This window comes from Polypterus senegalus, chromosome 5 (assembly GCF_016835505.1).
Source record: "Polypterus senegalus isolate Bchr_013 chromosome 5, ASM1683550v1, whole genome shotgun sequence".
Taxonomy (NCBI): domain Eukaryota; kingdom Metazoa; phylum Chordata; class Cladistia; order Polypteriformes; family Polypteridae; genus Polypterus; species Polypterus senegalus.
Window position 1 is genome coordinate 64,914,033 of NC_053158.1, and position 20,418 is coordinate 64,934,450.

The 20,418-nt window shown below is 36.6% G+C and overlaps 1 protein-coding gene across 1 annotated transcript in view; it reads right to left on the reverse strand.

Annotated features, from left to right (window-relative positions):
• Positions 1–369: 369 nt before the first annotated feature.
• The window catches only part of abhd3 (abhydrolase domain containing 3, phospholipase), a 54,837-nt gene continuing 34,788 nt past the window's right edge, over positions 370–20,418 (reverse strand). The window contains exons 5-9 of the mRNA XM_039754725.1: positions 16,867–16,979; positions 14,574–14,747; positions 7,399–7,447; positions 5,500–5,665; positions 370–4,102 (exon numbers count right to left, since the gene is read on the reverse strand). Coding sequence (XP_039610659.1) covers positions 3,924–4,102; positions 5,500–5,665; positions 7,399–7,447; positions 14,574–14,747; positions 16,867–16,979 — 681 coding nt within the window. The 3' untranslated portion in view covers positions 370–3,923. The remainder of the gene's footprint in view (positions 4,103–5,499; positions 5,666–7,398; positions 7,448–14,573; positions 14,748–16,866; positions 16,980–20,418) is intronic.

A 20,418-nucleotide genomic window follows, 5' to 3' on the forward strand; every position in this document is an offset into this window, starting at 1 on the left:
TCCGCTTATCCGAGATCGGGTCGCGGGGGCAGCAGCTTGAGCAGAGATGCCCAGACTTCCCTCTCCTCGGCCACTTCTTCTAGCTCTTCTGGGGGAATCCCGAGGCGTTCTCAGGCCACCCAGGAGACATAGTCCCTCCAGCGTGTCCTGGGTCTTCCCTGAGACCTCCTCCCGGTTGGACGTGCCGGGAACACCTCACCAGGGAGGCGTCCAGGAGACATCCTGATCAGATGCCCGAGCCACCTCATCTGACTCCTCTCGATGTGAAGGAACTGCGGCTCTACTCTGAGCTCCTCCCGGATGACTGAGCATCTCACCTTATCATTAAGGGAAAGCCCAGACACCCTGCGGAGGAAACTCATTTCAGCTGCTTGTATTTGCGATCTCGTTCTTTCGGTCACTACCCATAGCTCATGACCATAGGTGAGGGTAGGAACGTAGATCGACTGCTAAAGTGAACTAAGCTACTGCCCACGTGAAATATTTTAGTTTTTCTTTTTGTCTTATTTTAAGTTGGATTAACACATTGTTCTATTCTGTAGTGGGCAAGGTTTGGAGATATAAATAACTCTCTTTAGTAGTTGCAGTCAATAATTTAGCCATGTTTTAAAGCAAAGTAATTTGATAGAAGATCTGGCCACTATCTGGTCAGAATGCAACTAATAACCATGGTCAGAGGTATCTATCATGCCCTCCCTTCAGACTTATACCACCAGGGCAGCTTCATAGACGTCGCCACCATTCAGCTTCACAGACATTACCTCATTCTTCAATGTCAGATAGCAAAAGGTACAAACATTGAACAAGTACAAAACAAACCCTCTTTCTCTAAACACGAAAGTTGAGCTTCCACTACTATTTCCACTCATATTCAGGACAGCTACAGTATTTTCACTCTGGCATGAATAAAGTTCTGATACCTTTCATTATTCATATAAAAATTACAATTAATCTGATTAAACACATGACAAGACATTAAAGGCAGAAATTCAATAGAAAATAGTTCCAAGTGCTGCATCTTTCATGTGCAGTAATACATAAATTACAAAGCATTTTGCTTCACAACACAGTAAAGCATTAAACATTAAGAACAAAGCTGCTAATTAGACAAAAACAGCCTAAAACAAGTCATCACCTTCCTTTAAGTCCAAGTAAGTGAATTTAAACTCAAGATATAAAAAGGTCTCTTGGCTTCTATAGCTAACAATTTGTAAGTGTTTTGTATAGCAAAAACAAAGTTGACTCATTCATTTTATTAATATGAATACAGAATTGTGAAGTTTCACTTGAGTCAGACTAAAGAGCTTTTTAAGACGTAGTAAATAACTGGTTTATGAAAATAATAGTATCAGATGGGGAATTAGCACAATAACACCATTCTGCTTTATTTTCAACAGGTAAGGATACATTTATAGGGCAAAAGAGACAGAATGCAGTCTCTTAAATTCCTTCTAGTGAGACTGCATGCATCTCTTTGCTTTTAAAAGAACAAACAATTCCATACAGTTTCCGGCGTTCATTTTCTAATAAATGCTAATAAGTGTATAGTATTACATATTGAATATAACATCCCTATAAAGCATTCATAGCTTCATGTGCAGGTGTAAACTGTCCCAACAAGTTGCATGCAGTTAGGTACAGTAGAGCTAATTACAGCTTCAAAGTGCTCTTTTGTACTTTGGAACTACGTTACATTTTTCATCTTTGATTCAACACAAGTCTTGGACTATTGCACTTTTTTATTTTCTTGCTATTGCACATTTTGCATAAATCTATGAAAATAGGCAAAATGCTGAGCAGGATTAATGACAGGTGGAAAATTTTTAGTGGCACAAAAATAGATCTTTTATGGCAATAATACATTTATATGTGCATGCAAGTAAGAATTTACTTTAGACATTTATAGTAATAGAATCATTAAGCCATGTACGTTTTATCTTTAAAAGGCATTTTTATAGCATTACATTCATTTTGTCTATATAAATATTACTTTCAAGAGAGAACACTGAACCCCTTTATTTGAACTTTTTAAGTCCCTAACTATTCTTCCTGGTGCACCAATTCTTGTTGAAGTAATTGACGCACCTTTCCTCAGTATGCCAGTGTCCAGTGAGGAACGTCCTCATGCAGACAGAGACTATCTATGCATCAGTGCCACCCTCTGCACATGAACATTTGATATACCAGTTTTAACGGAATAGTCAAACGCTAGTGTTCATCACTGTTTACGACAATAACACGTTTTGGGTAACAGCCTACTTCCAGACACATACTGAATATAACATAACAAATGCATGTGTGTCTGGCAGTCAAGGTAGCAACACATTTTGTGTGCCGATAAAGGAGAAAGGTTTTAAATCAGCTTAATACTAATATGGTATTATGAACAGTTCAGTTTGCACATATCAAACAATAAAATTAACATATTTGACTGTGGGAAGTCACTTTCTTAATTCTTATGATTTATTTTTATTGTAGTCCTGGCAGTTTGTTCCAGGTTTAGATGAGATAATGAAGGGAATATGGGTAAGCAAAGGGTAAACAAAGACAATAATGCAGAATTATATTTACATAATACACATTGTAAGTCATTTTATGGACAATAGTTGTACACAATTTGAATCAATGGGGAATGAGAATTTTCAGCTTTGCTTAGAAAAGTCTAATATGTAAATTCCTGTATAATAAAGGTCAATTACTTGAGTTTAACTTGAGTATATGATTCTTTTTGCATGTATAAATCAATTAAAAAGATGATTATATTTCTTTAGTTTTATGTAGCAGTTTTCTTTGAACATTTTTACTAAACTGTAGTTGCTCTGCATTTATTTGATAAGTGTTTCATTTCAGCATAAATTGTGACTAACTGGGTAACTTACTAACTTTGTCACTTATTAAAAAAGAGGTACACTTGACACAGTCATGACAAACTGAACTGGGGAAGTGAGTTGTACCCTTTTAGTCATCCTCAAGTATAAAATCATGTGGTCAACTCTGCAACGGACGATCACACCGAGGAGTCGTAGCAGGCAGTGAGTGATGTGGCGGGATGTGTTTGCATGTGCTACACAAGCTTTAATAATGAGTGCTACAACATGAGGAAGTTCACAAAATGCTTTACTTTTATCAGCTTTATTCCTCTCCCTCTTAGTAACGAACATTATTAACAAAAGACTATCAGACCAAGAAAGAGTAATACTTTGATAATGAAGATTAAGAAAATCTTAGAAACACAAAATGATTATGTCATAGTCTATCTGCTTCAATGTGGCAAACAAGTTTATACAATTCAAAGTTTGACACTTCCTTCTTATAATTTATTATGACGTCCCTCATGGAGAAGTCAGACTTTTTTGCACAAATAAAAATGCATTTTATTTTTGTGAGATTTTCTGATTTTGTTTTTTATTGTTTTACAACAAACCTGTACAACAAATCTCACAATAGTGAATACTGTAACTTATTCTCCAGTAAACTACACCTCAAGGACATACATACTGTACAGTACTCAGAAGCTCTTTGAGCTTTTGCTAAAATGACTAAATACATCTAACACTGGCTCTTGCCTTCATAAAGAAAGAGGTGAACAGTGATTTGAAATAAAGTGCAATCAAGAGTTTTTTTGAACTCATTTTAAAGTTGTGATGCTTGGATCATAATCATAATCATATCATAATCACAGGCTGCTTGCTGGTAGAAGTTCAAGTGGTTATTTAAAGTACTTTTAGTGTCTTTGTTAAAACACATACATACACATATATATGTACATACCATGTTTGTACTGTCCATGTGTATAAATGCACATGGACATATAAAGATTATTGTGCATTTACAACGATGTGCCCTTAACAGTATACTCTATTTAAATACATTTTTTGCATGGCAATACAAGGTAAGATGTTCTAGTTTTTATATCTGTAACGTTAAAGCTTTACAAGTTGGTTTGCATGCTGAAACACTGCCTGAATATACTGCCTGAAGACACGGTCCATGTAAGTGTTATGTCTTGGCCATACTCCTTCCAGAAATCCAATGTGGCCTCCATAGGCAGTGAGAAGAACTGCAATGTTTGGGTTCTGTTTGGCAGCTTCCACAGGAACCGCTGAAAAACAAAACCAAAAGAAAACTTTCCTTTAAATTTTCAACTGTTTTACAACTTGGCAATATTAACTTCTTTTGCTGTTGAGTGTTGTAGAAATCATTGCACCAGACAACCTAATGAAGCCATTGTCACATTAGCATGTAGCCATACATATAGAAGACAAACTTGATACAGTATTGAAAAAGAGTCACATAGTACTTAGGGAGTGCTTATTATCTGTACTAAAGAGAGTCTGTAATGAGAAAAGGCAACTAAAGTGGTTTGGTCATGTAGAATAGATGATGAAGGAGTATTTAAGGTGAGGGTTCCCAGTAATAGTAGTGGAGATGGAAAATATGGAGAGGATTTGTGCAGTCAAAGGAACACAGTTCAATAAGATAAAGAGAATGGCCCAAGCCGTGAAGCAGAGGAATATCTGAGGCGTGAAGATCAGCAAGTCAGAAGGATCATTTAAAATTTAAAATGAAAGAAGCACTTAAGATAGGAGATTATAAATGTATCCCCAGAAATGGTCCATTAAACCATTGTCTGACTGATTACACTTACTTTAAGCATTACCATATTAAAAATATTGTAGTTATCGTATACAGTATACTCGCGTATAAGTCAGGTCTTGAAACCTGAAAAATTGATCATAAAATCAGACCCCAACTTATACGCCTGTTCAAAAATACGACACTTAATTTTTACATTTTTTTCACATGTTCTTGCCTTCTCCATTCTCACATCAGTTTCTCAGATGCATCAAAATTTTTTGCAGCAGCACAGTTACCACATGTTTTTCTGATTAATCAGTTTTAAAGCAAAAAGATGTGAAGAAGCGGGCCGCTAGGATGGAGAAAAGAAGAGCTGCTCAGGAAGTGGCAAGCGCATCAACCTCTGAGCAAACGAATGCTAAACATACAGAGAAAGAGAATGAAAACTAGGAATGCTCAAGTCAAATGTGTTTACTGCACATGATCATGCAGTGCGCCGTTACTGGTAATACTATAATGGCAAATTTCTGTGACAGAGACTTGTAAGAAATGGATGCAGAAAACTTTTGGGGAAATCACAGTGGAAAATCTGCTTTGGTCTATAGATTCCTGGAAAATCAATTCCCCAGTATGCAATGATGAAAAACAAACTGCCGAAGACTGTCAAGTGGCATGTGTCACTGTTCATAATGACTTGTATCCAAATTAAGGGAACCTGGTCAGTAATGTGTCTAAGTATGAAGAATACTTATGGAATGATTTTATCTTTTCTTGAGCAGTAACATGTAGTGTCCAGAGTGTGGGTAAGATATGACTAAATAGTTGGAGGTACACAATAGAAATTCACACAAAGGCACTGGAACATCAGGACACACAAAAGGCTTTTCATAATTAGTGCATAAACAAAGCAAAATGGCTCACCATGACCAGGAGAGAATACATCATCAGCTGCATTCAGGCATAGCAAAGGAATCTGGATAGACTTCAGCTTGAGACATGGGCTGGCATCTCTGTAATACTCCTCGTTGGTGCTGTAGCCAAACATGACGGATGTAAATCGCTCATCAAATTCTCGGATTGTTTTAGCCTACAACATAAGTGTTTATAACATAAAGATTATGTAATTTCCAAGCATTACAAGTATTATAAAAATGTATGTATTCAAGTATAAGAGAAACAAATCACGACGTGTTCAAAATGTACAGGATTAATTTTTTTTTTTGATCAAGAAATTGGTTTAGGGAAAAAAAGATGCTGCTGTAAATAAAATGGAGATTTATCTGAGTGATTTCTAATGAAAGACAAGCAAAATGGGAAGCAGAAAGTGAAAAGGCCCTCAAGTTAAAGGCAAACAAGCACTGACAACAGCAGCTTATTTTAAATTTGGAGAGATAGCTGAAGAATGTTTTAGACAGGCCAAAGCAGAACAGCCATAACAGCTTAATACAAGGCATTCAAAGTTTCTAAGGAAGCAAAAATGTACTTTTATAAGAAAAGTATTTGCATTCTAACATGTATGTACATATTACTATTGCCATAATTACAGTTACATTGAATTTGGCTTGGTGAGTCATTTACAATAAAATATCAACACAAACAATCTTATTGTGCATCTCATAGCTGCTGTCACCGTCCTGCTCCACTGACAGACCGAGGAGATCGTTCCTCCCCCACACTATGCGACTCTTCAGTTCCACCCTTGGTTAAACGTTAACATTATACAAAGTTATTGTCTGTTATACCTGCATTTTTATCACTCTTTAATTTAATATTGTTTTTATCAGTATGCTGTTGCTGGAGGATGTGAATTTCCCGTTGGGATTAATAAAGTATTCTTTCTTTCTATCGATCTATCAGAGTTGTGTCAACAGAAAAGCGGATCACTCATAGCACTGCCTTTTTTCCAAGGATCCCTGGAATCACCTATGAAATTTCACTGCTTGGATTGTTCGTATTCTCTGCCTCGAAATGCAAAAATCTTAACAAAAAGAGAAACTCTGAACACTTGCATTAGCATCATTACATTTTCTGCCTGCATGTTTAGTACTGATTTTTCTTTTCATTATCTGAAAGTCTCTCAATGCTCTTGCACCTTCCTATACTTTGGCATGCCTGTCCCCACATACCCTAATCATATGAGGATGTAGTAACTGTACTTATTTTGCCAAAAATATGTCTTTTCAATTTTCTTTTTCTTCTTGGTGTTAAAGATGGCATTTGGTTGGTCTTGGAGCTGATATTTTCTCACATATGATGGACCTGTGTTAGATGCCTTTTAATCTAAATGGAATCATCATTTTCAGAATAGGGCAGACCAAATATGTATACCTGCCTGTTTTTATGCACAATGCATGCTTTTCTGGGGTTCACATTACCATATTGTTTTTTATTTTACTCCTCGCTTTTTAATACTTTATTTGTAATTTGTGCATAGTAAGTTAGTCACACAAGTGCAAGAGCATGTAACAAGAGGAAACTAAACTGAATAACTGGAGGTCATCAAGTATTGGAGCTACCTAATTATTGATAAAATATTTGATATTTCCTCATGAATAGAAACTGCAAAGTCTAAGTACGCTAATTTTGGCCCAGTTGCAGTGCGAGTTTGTGTGTGTCTGTGCATGGTGACAAGTACTCACTGTTTATAAAAAAAAATCATTTACTTTTAACAGTTCTCTCTTCCATCCAGACACTTTTCTGAACTTGCTTATTCCAGTCAGGGTGATGTCTTGTTTTCTTGATTTTTATTACGATTTTTTTTTTTTAGACTCACCAGTCTTATTCTTGTTCAATTCGTTCTATTCGTTTTCTTGCACATACCTTCATCACACTGTCAATGTCAAACAGTTTCTCCAGCACTTGCTTATGCCTGGAAAGAATGAATAGTAAATCAATTGCATTTTCCCCTTGTAAACTTTTCAAAAATTTACAAAACTCATTTCAATGTATTATTAATAATGTTACATTATGCTTTCTTTCAAACACAAAGCACTTGTATTCCTTGGCATTTTATTAACAAGAGTTGTAGTTATTGCCAGTAGGATCTGCATTATGTCCAAAGGAGAGAACATGGAAGACTTACTGATTAATTAATGGTCACTCATTGTAATATAAACTAGAAAAATGTTTAACCAACAACTAAAATTTCCCAAGCTGATTTCTCATCCTTAGCTAACAGCAGTTGCCTGAAAAAGTATAATATGCAAACAATCAATCTTATAATCAGAGTCTTCTTTTTCCTCAAAATCAAGTCCCAGCAAACCCAGCAGTCCCATTTGGCTATCAAATCTGCATCCAAATTCAAGTATTCAAATAAATTTATTTTATTTATTCCTATTTATATTGTGCTTCCAGTCTCTCAAACTACAGTAATTTAAGATCTGGTTAGTTAAACATTTTGACAGGTACCAAAGACAGCCATGGAAGGCGGGTGCCAGATTCAGTGGTCTGTTTTTTAAACATTTATTGCAAAAAAAAAAAAAAACAAAGAATTAAATGAGAAAAAGAAGTTTTTAAGAGCTCACTTTCAAATTCAGGCATGATTCTCCTTGTGTATGGTGACGTCAGGTCTTGTAAATCATCACAGTTGAACAAATAACCAACAGTCCCCACTATTTTTGTGGAACCTTTTATGTTTAGATATTGCTATTTTAATACATTCTGGTTTTTCATCATGGGGAGTGCTGACATGTTGCATGTTGGTTGGACGTGCAAGTAAAAATGTCACAGTGCTCTGTACTACTCTTCCTATTCAATCAGACAGGCAAAAAAGTCTGCATTGAATGGAAGAAGATACCCGAGACTAACCCAGGATGAAGAAGGGATGACCCTGCACTTTACTGGTTTTAATTTTAACTGTTTCATAGTTTGTGAGGTGTAGTCAGTGAATAAGACAGAACTGGCAGAATTTGCCAAAGCTATGAAAAGCTTCATTACTTAAAGGGCATTACAGAAAAAGTAAAAGTCTGCTTGAACAGACATTAATGCATTTCTTGGTGCCATTGTAGGAAGGTTTGGCTAATCATTGGCTTATCTGGAATGATAAAGACACTCCATTTACTCTTTAGGTAAATCATAACTAATTTTAGGATAAATTGCTCTTCCTTTAAAAATAATTCAAATTTTTCAATAAACTCAAAAAAGTGTTCTCAAATCCAGCAATGACCTCCACTTCCCTTAAACACAGGCACTGAAGATGAGATTAAATATCAAAGAGATATTTGATAATCCATTGATAATGTTTTAAGCCCATCACAAGAATATCTTCCCCCCTTTGTTCTTAATCTCTTCATCCTTTGCACCAAAAGACAGAGTGGCAACCCCTTCAAGGCTTCAGTCTCTTATCACCACTAGAATAGATTATGTTGCCTTATGTCTAAGTACCCTGAAAGAGTGTAGTTGACTTCTTCTAATAGTAGCAAATTCCCTTAAATCACCTTAGTTGTTCATGGAAATTTTTCTTGAGGGTCAACACCAAAATCAACCAGGTCTTTCACTAGCAGCCCATGGTCGCCTAACTTGGCTCTCTCACTTTTTGACGGGTCACCATTAAGACGTTCTATTCAATTCCTTTCAATTTATCCTTGCACAAAGCTCATCACTGAGTAGAGATACAGAATCCTTATCAATATTTTCAACTATAACATGTGTCACACACGTGCGCATGGGAATCAGCTGAAGGGCCTAAACACTAGTAGTTCTACGCCAGGCCAGGGGGTGGCGGAGTGTACTGACTATCTCTCTCAGTCCCTTGCAGACGTTTTCCGGGAAATCCTGCCTGTTGCCGGCCCCAAGGATGACATCACTTCCGGGCACAAGGACACCACTCCCAGTTCCGGCATAGATGACGTCACTTCCCTTCCAGCCCTTTAAAACTGCCATCTTGCCTCAGTACAGGCAGTTCTGTTCTGGACTCTAACTAAGCACATCGTGCTATTTACAACTACTTTTGCAGCCGATTCAATTATACGGGTGGCTGCCCTAAATCTTTACGATGTCTCCGACTCATTCTTATTACACATGATAATAAAAAGCTACTTCCTGATGCAACATCAACATAAATACACAATGCAGGGTAAACACATGAGAGCAAGATTTTCCTCTGCTCTGTGCCACCCTGGTGCTATTATTACTTCAGGAAAACTCTCACACGCCCACATCTACTGGCACACAGCAGAAGCAAAAATTGTCTATGATAAAAATAAATAAGTAAAGCCTTTAAGATGAGGGGTGGGTGTGAGCATCGGATCATTGCATTTTGGGAGACTATCAACAGCAAATTTTTACAATAAAATTGCAAAACTCTAAGGTAAAATAATTATTCCTTTGTGATGGTGTTATGTTTAAATGTGTTATAAGAATAAAATGACAAACACCAGTACAAAAACAAAAAGGCACCAACACTTTAACACAGCACCTCCTAAGAGAATTTGCAGTACTTCTTCAGATAGTAAAAAAAAATTAAAATTGTTAGGTCATCCACATTGATAAATCATATAAAATAAATAAATAAAGCAAAGAAACTGAATATATATAACAATTTAATAAAAGATGAAAACTATCTTTGTATTTAAGGAATTTAAAACTGAAGGCTAGAATGAAGTAAATTAGAAAATAGGGGTATAAAAAGGCAAAAAGAATTACCAGGCTTGACAGAAGGGTGTCAGTAACGCTGAAATAAGTGAAATACATGAATTGTAAACTGTGAGTAATTCTATTGTAGCCACCACTGGACCACAAGAAAGGAGTCAAAAGAAGTTCAAATAATCCATTCCAAAACAGTAAGTGTACAATTTATTTCAATAAAATTATAGAAGTTATAGTCAGAAATAAACCAGAAAATGATCTGTAAAAAAGCAATAAAACATATATGTAGCAAGTTCCAAGAAAGAGAAGATTCTATAAAAGTTTGTAGATTCTAGTTTATGTTGCTTAGCAACTATTGTTGATCACTACCTATTCATCAACTGATTTAATATTTAGTGGGGGGTGACTTAAAGTCCCATTACACTGCACAGCTTTTTCAGTTGTGGACTTCGCTTAAATAAATTTAGTGTGTCAGGGGCAGCTGCAGCTCATGCAGTTTGCCATCCCCAGTTTCTCCATCAGATCAGCTTGATTTTGTCATAAGTCCTCGGGGTGGGCCTGTATGTGCAAGAGCTGACAAGTATCTCAAAATACAATGCAGCCACAAGGAAAGAAGAAATATGGACTACAAAAACAGAATAGAGGCTTGTCTCACTTTGTCGTACCTCGACAGAATGGAAAAATGAAAGAGACAAGAAGAACTCTCCATACCTGGAAAACATTAGTACAGCCGCCGGCAGTGTTAGGTAGTAGTACTTTAATTGGCTGTCAGAATTTATCAAGTCTGAGCTGAAATTTCAAACTGTGCTGAAAACACATGATGCAGTTGTTTATTTGTCATCCCCTGCTCTTTTTAGAAGTACAAGATAACATCATCAAGGCAATGAGGTCCAGCAACTACATTTAAGTTTGGCATGTTCTCCAACTACAAGTTTGCTGCTTATTCTGACTTACTCTAAATCAGTGGGTCTCAAACTGTGGGGCGGACCCACCCCCCTAGGGTGGCGTGAAGTAACAAAAAGGAGGGGAGGGGCGAAGATGTGAAAAAAAGAAAACAAGAATCAAAAATATGAAAAATACATCTATTGAAACCAAAACAAATGAACTTAAACTACATTCTGATACTAGAAAAATAAATATAGAGTTAGATAAATGTCGATAAAAGTTAAGTAGGTATAATAAAATATGCATCTATGATATATCATTAATTAAAAAAGTGCAAATGGATATTAGTGGGCTCCTTTCAAAAAAATGTTGGGGGGGGGGGCGCAATTAAATGTTATGAAAACTTGGGTCGCAAATACTTAAAAGTTGAGAAACGCTGCTCTTAATGTTAACCTCTGTGCTATTGTCCTATAGTGTCGCCCTGGAAATTTTGTTCTTTGAATATTCCAATGAACTCGAAATCTATATGGGCCCTTGAGTTTTAAATGTAGCTGATCACTTATTTGACCATTTAGTTTGAAATAAAAATCACTGTTGTAGCTGGGTGTTACTGACACTGATCCACAAATAATTTTTCAGTGCCAATAGTGTCATGAAGGCATATTTGCAAGGTGAAATGAAGTGTGGAGGACCTTTTTAAATATGCATTAGGTTATGTTAGTATGCAATGTGCATTTTAATTTAATAAGGAGTTTGTTGTACTTTCCTGATTGATGTTTTAATGAATATGTGTTTTTTCTTGAATTGAATTATTGAACAGAACAAGTGGTAATCTTTTGACCTTTGTTGCAATAACCTTCACAGGCTAATTCTATGAACTCAAATGAAGTACTTGTATTAAACTAACATTTTAATTTAACTTTTAATCACTTGAATAAGTAATAAAATATACAAAATATCTAATTAAAATGAACACTAGTTCTATTTAGTCACTTTATCTCTGTTAGTTCTTTTGGGGTGAAAGTTTTCATGGCTTTTTTTCCAATTTCTTGGGTATATGAATCCAGTCCTGGCTGCTGTCTGTATCGTGTTTGCCCTTTTCTTACTCCGAGTGGGTTTTTCTACAGGAACTCTGGTCTCCCTACCATATCACAAAAGCGTGCAGGTTATTTCAGTTGGCTACTCTAAACTGGCCTTGCAAGAGTTAGTTCTCGGGTGGATGTGCCCTGCAATGGACTGGTGCCAAATCCAGGTTTTGGTTCCCTCTTCATATCCTGCGCTACCAAAGCAAGCATTGGCTCCTTACATCTGGGAATTGGGTAAGTGGGTTAGAAAATAGATGGATGGATAGACAAATATATCCGGATAGCTTATACAGAAGATAAGGATGATGCCTTTTATACTGATTTAACTCTCATACCATGAGTGCACAGGATAATAACCATTTGAATTGTCTATCAAATCCTGCTGAAATTAGGCCACTTACACAAAAGACTAGTTCTATTTATTTTAGTAATTCATGTAAAATGTATACAGTCATATGAAAAAGTTTGGGAACCCCTCTCAGCCTACATAATAATTGACTCTACTTTCAACAAAAAAAATAACAGTGGTATGTCTTTCATTTCCTAGGAACATCTGAGTACTGGGGTGTTTTCCGAACAAAGATTTTTAGTGAAGCAGTATTTAGTTGTATGAAATTAAATCAAATGTGAAAAACTGGCTGTGCAAAAATGTGTGTTCCCTTGTCATTTTGCTGATTTGAATGCATGTAACTGCTCAATACCGATTACTAGCAACACCAAATTGGTTGGATTAGCTCGTTAAGCCTTGAACTTCATAGACGGGTGTGTCCAATCATGAGAAAAGGTATTTAAGGTGGTCAATTGTAAGTTGTGCTTCCCTTTGACTCTCCTCTGAAAAGTGACAGCATGGGATCCTCAAAGCAACTCTCAAAAGATCTGAAAACAGAGATTGCTCAGTATCATGGGTTAGTGGAAGGCTACTAAAAGCTATCACAGAGATTTAAACTGTCAGTTTCAACTGTAAGGAATGTAAACAGGAAATGGAAGGCCACAGGCACAGTTGCTGTTAAACCCAGCAGGTCTGGCAGGCCAAGAAAAATACAGGAGTGGCATATGCACAGGATTGTGAGAATGGTTACAGACAATCCACAGATCACCTCCAAAGACCTGCAAGAACATCTTGCTGCAGATGGTGTATCTGTACATCGTTCTACAATTCAGCGCAATTTGCACAAAGAACATCAGTATGGCAGGGTGATGAGAAAGAAAGAATCCCTTTCTGCACTCACACCACAAACAGAGTTGCTTGTTGTATGCAAATGCTCATTTAGACAAGCCAGATTCATTTTGGAACAAAGTGGTTTGGACTGATGAGACAAAAATTGAGTTATTTGGTCATAAAAAAAAGCGCTTTGCATGGCGGAAGAAGAACACCGCATTCCAAGAAAAACACCTGCCATCTATTGTCAAATTTGGTGGAGGTTCATTCATGCTGTGTGGCTCTGTGGCTAGTTCAGGGACTGGGGCCCTTGTTAAAGTCGAGGGTCTGATGAATTCAACCCAATATCAACACATTCTTCAGGATAATGCTCAAGCATCAGTCACAAAGTTGAAGTTACGCAGGGGTTAGTTATTCCAACAAGACAATGACCCAAAACACAGTTCGAAATCTACAAAGGCATTCATGCAGAGGGAGAAGTACAATGTTCTGGAATGGCCGTCACAGTCCCCTGACTTGAATATCATAGAAAATCTATGGGATAATTTGAAGCAGGCTGTCCATGCTCGGCAGCCATCAAATTTAACTGAAATGGAGAGATTTTATATTGAAGAATAGTCAAAAATACCTCCATCCAGAATCCAGACACTCATCAAAGGCTATAGGAGGCGTTTAGAGGCTGTTATATTTGCAAAAGGAGGCACAACGAAGTATTGATGTAATATTTCTGTTGGGGTGCCCAGATTTATGCACCTGTCTAATTTTGCTATGATCCATATTACATATTTTCTGTTAATCCAATAAACTTAATGTCACTGCTGAAATACTAGTTTCCATAAGGCATGTGATATATTAAAAGGAAGTTGCAACTTTGAAAGCTCAGCCAATGAGAGACAAAAATCCAAAGAATTAAGAGGGGTTCCCAAACTTTTTCATATGACTGTACTATGATGAACTGGGCACACATAAATTCAGAGTGTTTAGCACACTTTCTAGGGATTTGGCATTGAAATAACAAGGTTACGTGTTCAGTTCTGCTACTTGTGAAACCATTTAACCTGTCAGTAAGGCATTTTGAGATATTTTTCAGAAAAGGCAATAAACGAAACATACAGGTAATGATGATTATGGCATTAAGTGCCAGGCGTTCCCTCTGAATATTCTTTCATTATCCAAACATGCTAATTCTAATTCAGGACTGTTGGGTGTTAGAGCCTGTTGGGTGAATAATTTTTTGGGAATTAAAATATCTTAATAAGTTATAGCCTCCTGTTACTAACCTGTTGACAGAAGCCTGCAAACAACTGGTGAGGTAGGAGTTAAAAAGGAATCGGTTGAAGGGTTTCTCAAGGGAGGCTGTGCATTCAAACACATCCCAGCCAGCTGAAAACACTGCTGCTGCTCTGAGACTTGTCTCCCGGCCCTTTCTCCCCAAGTAATTTGCCAGCATCATTCTGTAATGAAAAAGAAGTAGACAGTGATTAGATTTGACTAATTATAATAAAAGAAAGTTATCTTACAGTTTCATTGGCTGATAATACATGTCTTTATTAACCACATTCATACCTTGAATGGTTTTTCCACTCTAATTTAAAAACTATTGATGTTATCAGTAGTGTACACAAAGTTCATAAACAGCACTAGTAGTTTACATCCCCTATTATTTTATAGTATAGAAGTGAGAGTGATGGTTATGTACTTGACCTGTGAAGACCTGGTGATCGACTACGTTCATTGTCTGTACTTAGTGCTGTTGAATGCTATCAGCTACACAACTGTGCTGCCTAGGTCAAGGGATATTATTGAGCCAAACCTGATCTTGCATCAAATGGGAGACATACTCTTCGAGCAAGACAATGTAAGTCCAAATTCTGACTGTGCAACTTAACAGATGTACAGTAGAGGCAGTTTGTCAGCTCCACTGGCCAGCATGCTCAGCAGACCTGTCCCCAGTCGGACATGCACAGGACTGGATTGGACACACTCAAGCATGTGATGTGATGTGAGTGATGAACCTCGACCAGTTTTGCCTCTAGGTTGGAAGGACATGTACTGCCATCCTACATGAGGACATTTATCATCTGTATGATCATTTCTATGCTAGAGTGTGTAGGTATATAATGCTGGACGCAGAGATTACACACGATTGTAATGTGAGAATGCTGCAATAAAAGACACTCTCTGCACAGAAAATTCTCTTACCTATATCTCAGCTCTGTGATTTGAAGTCTTTTGTGGATTGTTTTTCTCTTTCTACTATTGTGTATGTGTTTGGAGTTATAACTGTATAACATATAAATTGGCTGGCACCCCAATTGCTTTTCATGTCGCATATCCACAATTCAACAGTGTAGTTTTTCTCAAAGTGGCGCACCATCCTTATAAATGACCGAGCATTTTGTGCATGTGCCTTTCATACCACTGCAGGACAGCAACATTTCTTCAGTACGTTTCTTTAACATTCCACAATTTTCACTGCCTTATATTGCTCCTGTCCCCACTTTTTAGAACGCGTTGCAAGCACCAAATTTGGAATGGGAATAATAATAATAATTCATTACATTTATATAGCGCTTTTCTCAGTACTCAACGTGCTATCCACACAAGCAGGAACCGGGAAGCGAACCCACAATCTTCGATAGTCTCCTTACTGCAAAGCATGTATTTACAAAAACCAAAACAAAATAATGTTGCTCTGGGTGAACATTCCTTGTCATTCTTCTGTTTTCAATTTAATATAAGACAAAGACAGTGACAGATTACCACTTTCTGCTTTTTACTTGCATTTTACAAAACTGTCCCAGCTTTTTTTGTAATTGAGGTTTGTATGTCCTCTAGATTCAATGGCCTATTATGAAAATCCTTGTTTTGCTCCCTACTTCTCAAAATACTTTACCCCTGCAAAAAAACGACATCATCATAGTTTTGACTTTCTGGCATCCACAGTAATCACTGCAATGCTTCAGAGAGTACATTACAAAGGTCATAACATTAAATCTCATGAGCCCAGCCTTATTCTCCACACCACACTGAAATGTTGAAGACAGGGTTGTCTCATTAAATCCACACGCCCGCTCAATTAGATAGCCAGTCTTTTGTTTTTCTCATGCATCGCTATTTCAGTGTTTGGTTTAGGGACCACCATTTAGCTTGCTTTGTTTTGTTCATTTTCAGAGGAATATTCCCATTCTCATCCACTGAAAGAAATCTTAATTGCTATCTTTTGCACATTAGTTTATTTTTGAGTAATATTTTTTAAAAGATTAGGCCAGCTATAATGAACTTAGGTAAAGTCATGAAGCACTGATGTAAAATAACAGATCTTCTTCTGTTCACATGAGGTTAGACTTTAGAGGAATAAGGGAAAGGAAGCAGACCACATTGTGAGTGGGTATTCCTATCAAGCTACAGTTGTCACTCTATGAGGCCCCAGTTATCATTCATAAGGTTAACATGTACCCGGGCAAGAGAATCATTGTTATAAAACCCCTGTATCCCAGGCCTGGATCATGACTGGAGTGGCTGCTTGCCACAAAGAAAAAACACAAACAAGATGCAAAAGTCACCACTTACCCTCCCATGGATACACCAGCTGCCATTAGAGGAGCTGATGAAAACATCTCCTGGACGTGATCAATAACTGCCTCCAGATCCTCCGTGTTTGCAGCACAGTATGTCCTTGGAGTCTTAACAAGAATGAAAAATGTTTGCATGGGAACACAAAAAATAAAAAGCAATGTCAGAATGTTCTTCATTTCCTCCAAGAAAGGTACAAAAGTTATTTGTGAAGCTTGTTTAATATGAAGAATTGAGACCCATCTAGGCGCAGTTCAAAACAAATGTTCAGGATATTTATATCTATTTATATTTATATCCCATAATATGGGAGTATTCAATTGATTGCCATAACATGAATAACCCATATTTCTGGATTTGACAGTTAATACACTCTAAGTTCTCTTTTGTTATTAAATCATAATTTTAGTAATAATAATACAATTAGTAATAATAATACAATACACATCACTAAATGTTTGTCCTTTTTAGAAATCTCATCAAAAAAAATAAAAAAACAAAAAAGAGCAAAACAGCAAAACAGTTTTCTTCTCTTTCAGTATCGTCTCTCTTCCTATGTCACTCTTGTAACAATACTCATGACAAGGGAAATGTTGACGTCACTAAGCCGTGAGCTGTGATAGCCTACAATAACACAGGGGGGATCGTAAGTCACGCGGATCAGGCATTGACATTCTACCCTGTCATGCACAAGCAACAGAAAAACATATTACAGAAATAAATATGCGTCAGTACAGTAGTGGACACTAGTTATAGTTTTCCTACTGTATTTATGTTGATGTTTTGGTATTTATAAGTTTCTGTTACACAAAATAACATTTTTTCATATTTTCATGAAAGTTTTGACTCAATTTTCTGGGAGTAAATGTAACACTAAGGAGTCTACGGAGAACCTTAAAAATGAAGTTATCTACTTGGTTGATTGCTTATTGCATTGACATGAAGATCTACAGAATAAAGTAACATGAGGTAATAGCATGGAGTATGTATTACATGCTGGAGAGTTACTGTAGGTGTGGGAAGATATATAAAAAAAAAAGACCACGACACACTGAAAAACATTTTTGTGGTCCCTTCAGTGGCACTGTGAACTTTCCCTTGCTTTCCCACATTTAAATTGGCAAGTATTTGTAAGCAGTAATGACATTTGTTTGTTTTTTAAATCAGGAGCAAAAAGGGCTAAGAGATACACAAGTTCAGCTACAGAAGTCATCTAATTTATAGATTTTGTTGCTATGTAGAGAAGGAAACAATATTCTAGAATGATCCACACGCTGAAAAACAAACCCCTGGGGGTTCAAAACTCATCCACAGATTAATCTTCTGACAGACCAATGCCAACTGGCCTTCAGCCCTTTCAGAGGCATTCTAATCGAATAGAAATTGAAGGGCTCAGGCATGAGACGTGCACTTCGGAGTGCAGCAAAGACCCATGAAGCCCCGATATATACAAAGTACAATTAGATGTGGCTGTGCAAATCTATTAAACTTATACAACTGGTTAAAATCATAAAGAAGCAGAAAACTTTTCAACACAATGTCCATTTTATATTTTGCTTTCACTAAAACCAAATCATTTATTTATCTTCCATTATCAAAGTGCTGACTACAGAAATAATTTGCTAAACTTAATTTAGAATATTGACCACACTCAGGGAAGTATAGATGAATAATAATGTGTGTGTGTGTGTGTGGACTGCCCAGCATTGTAAAAATGTCCCTCATGTGCTCTATAAGGGAAACAGAAACATAATGGCATGCAAGCATTCCTGAGAGATGGCATTCACGTACTGTCGGGTTTGGCCCTATTGGAAAATGACAATGGCAGGCTTGTTATGGAAGGCCACACAATGTGATAAGCCAAAGTCCACAATGGTACTATGTCGGAATATATACGTACATCATAAATGGAGTTCCACGAGGCTCAGTGTCAGGGCTTCTTTGTTTAGTGTAGAATTTATTAATATTAACAAAAAATACAGTGAACGTAATAGTTTTAACTGCAGAATACATTTAGCAGAGCCCCTACAGATGAGCCTGGGTCAAATGCAGATATGAGTAGATATATAAGGGAAACAAGTTTTAATGGAAAAAAATGTAAGTCTAACATAGAATAATATATATGTATTCATTATAATTTCACACACTGTGTCAAGTTAAGTACGAGGGAGACAATTGAGGACGTGTGCAGTTTTGGTGTCCATATTACAAAAGAGATTTCACCAAAGCAGAGAAAGTCACGACAGGAGTGACCAGACTTAAAAGGAATTGGAAGTGTATGAGCTGTGAGAATACATACGTCCTGTAAGTCTAAGGGGATGAATAATCAAGGCTGTAAAATGATGAAGTAAGGTGGAGGCAACTGCTAGCATACAATTTTGTTTTTAACAAAGAACATAACTGCAAAGATAGAAGTAGGTTAAACTTAATTTTTTCTCAAAGGGTAGAAATTTATTTCTTCATGCAAAGAATATTTAATACATGGAACAAATTACAAGACACTAAACATGAAAGCAGCAATTGGCCATCTTCAAATCGTAACATTTTAGAAATATTTTATCAACGGTAAACTCTCAGTTATAATTTGCTGAGTGGCCTGTTCTTTTTGAAACTGTTGTTATGCAGATGTTCACATAAAACAGTTTAAACTATTTCTGTGAATATATTTAAATATGCATTTAAGTCTGAAGCAGGTCTCAGAGTCCTAATTCATCATCAGGACTTTGCTTAACATTGTAGATTACGTAAATGTTTAATAGTCCCTGGAAACTGCAGCCATAGTTCATGAGGTTACTAAACTATTACAATCATTCATCAGACTAGGCAAGAAATGTATGTCTTTTTTTTTGTACCAACAAATGTTTTTTAGAATACACAAACTGTACTCTGTCAAAATTTTTATTGCTGTCTTTTAACGTCAAACTATCAACACTCTTATTAAAAGATGCTGAGCTTGCTTTTGCAAGTTCCACATGTTATATTATATATATATATATATATATATATATATATATATATATATATATGGTCACTACCATGTCCAGTGAGTGACATAGAGGGATGAGCGGGAAAAAAAACAGAAAACTGATCAGTGACAATGGAATTAGAGCAACTAATGTATCACTTTTGTAAAAATTTCACATGCACTCCAATTTCTGAATTTGTTCAAATTAATGGTGCACAAAAAAGGTTATTTAGCTTCTGTAACAAATGCACATTTCTCCTGTTCCGATTGTTCCATTTGAAGTGCCATTTCCATTTGTCTAGAGGGTCAGTTTCAAAATATTTTCAGATCACAATGACAACAGGAAATACAAAGTTACTTTATTGCCCTCTAGTGGCTGTTTGCTGGTACGAGCTTCATTCAGTTTCCTCTTGCAGTATGTGTACAGTATATTGTTACATCAGTACAGAGGTGGAGAAAACACACATCATGGAGGGCCACAGCACCTCCCACCAATGTCTTGATTAGAAATTAGTCTTTGAGGTAAATACAGCATGCTATAATTTATCTGAAATGGTCTGTTTTTAACTCCCACTATCACTCTG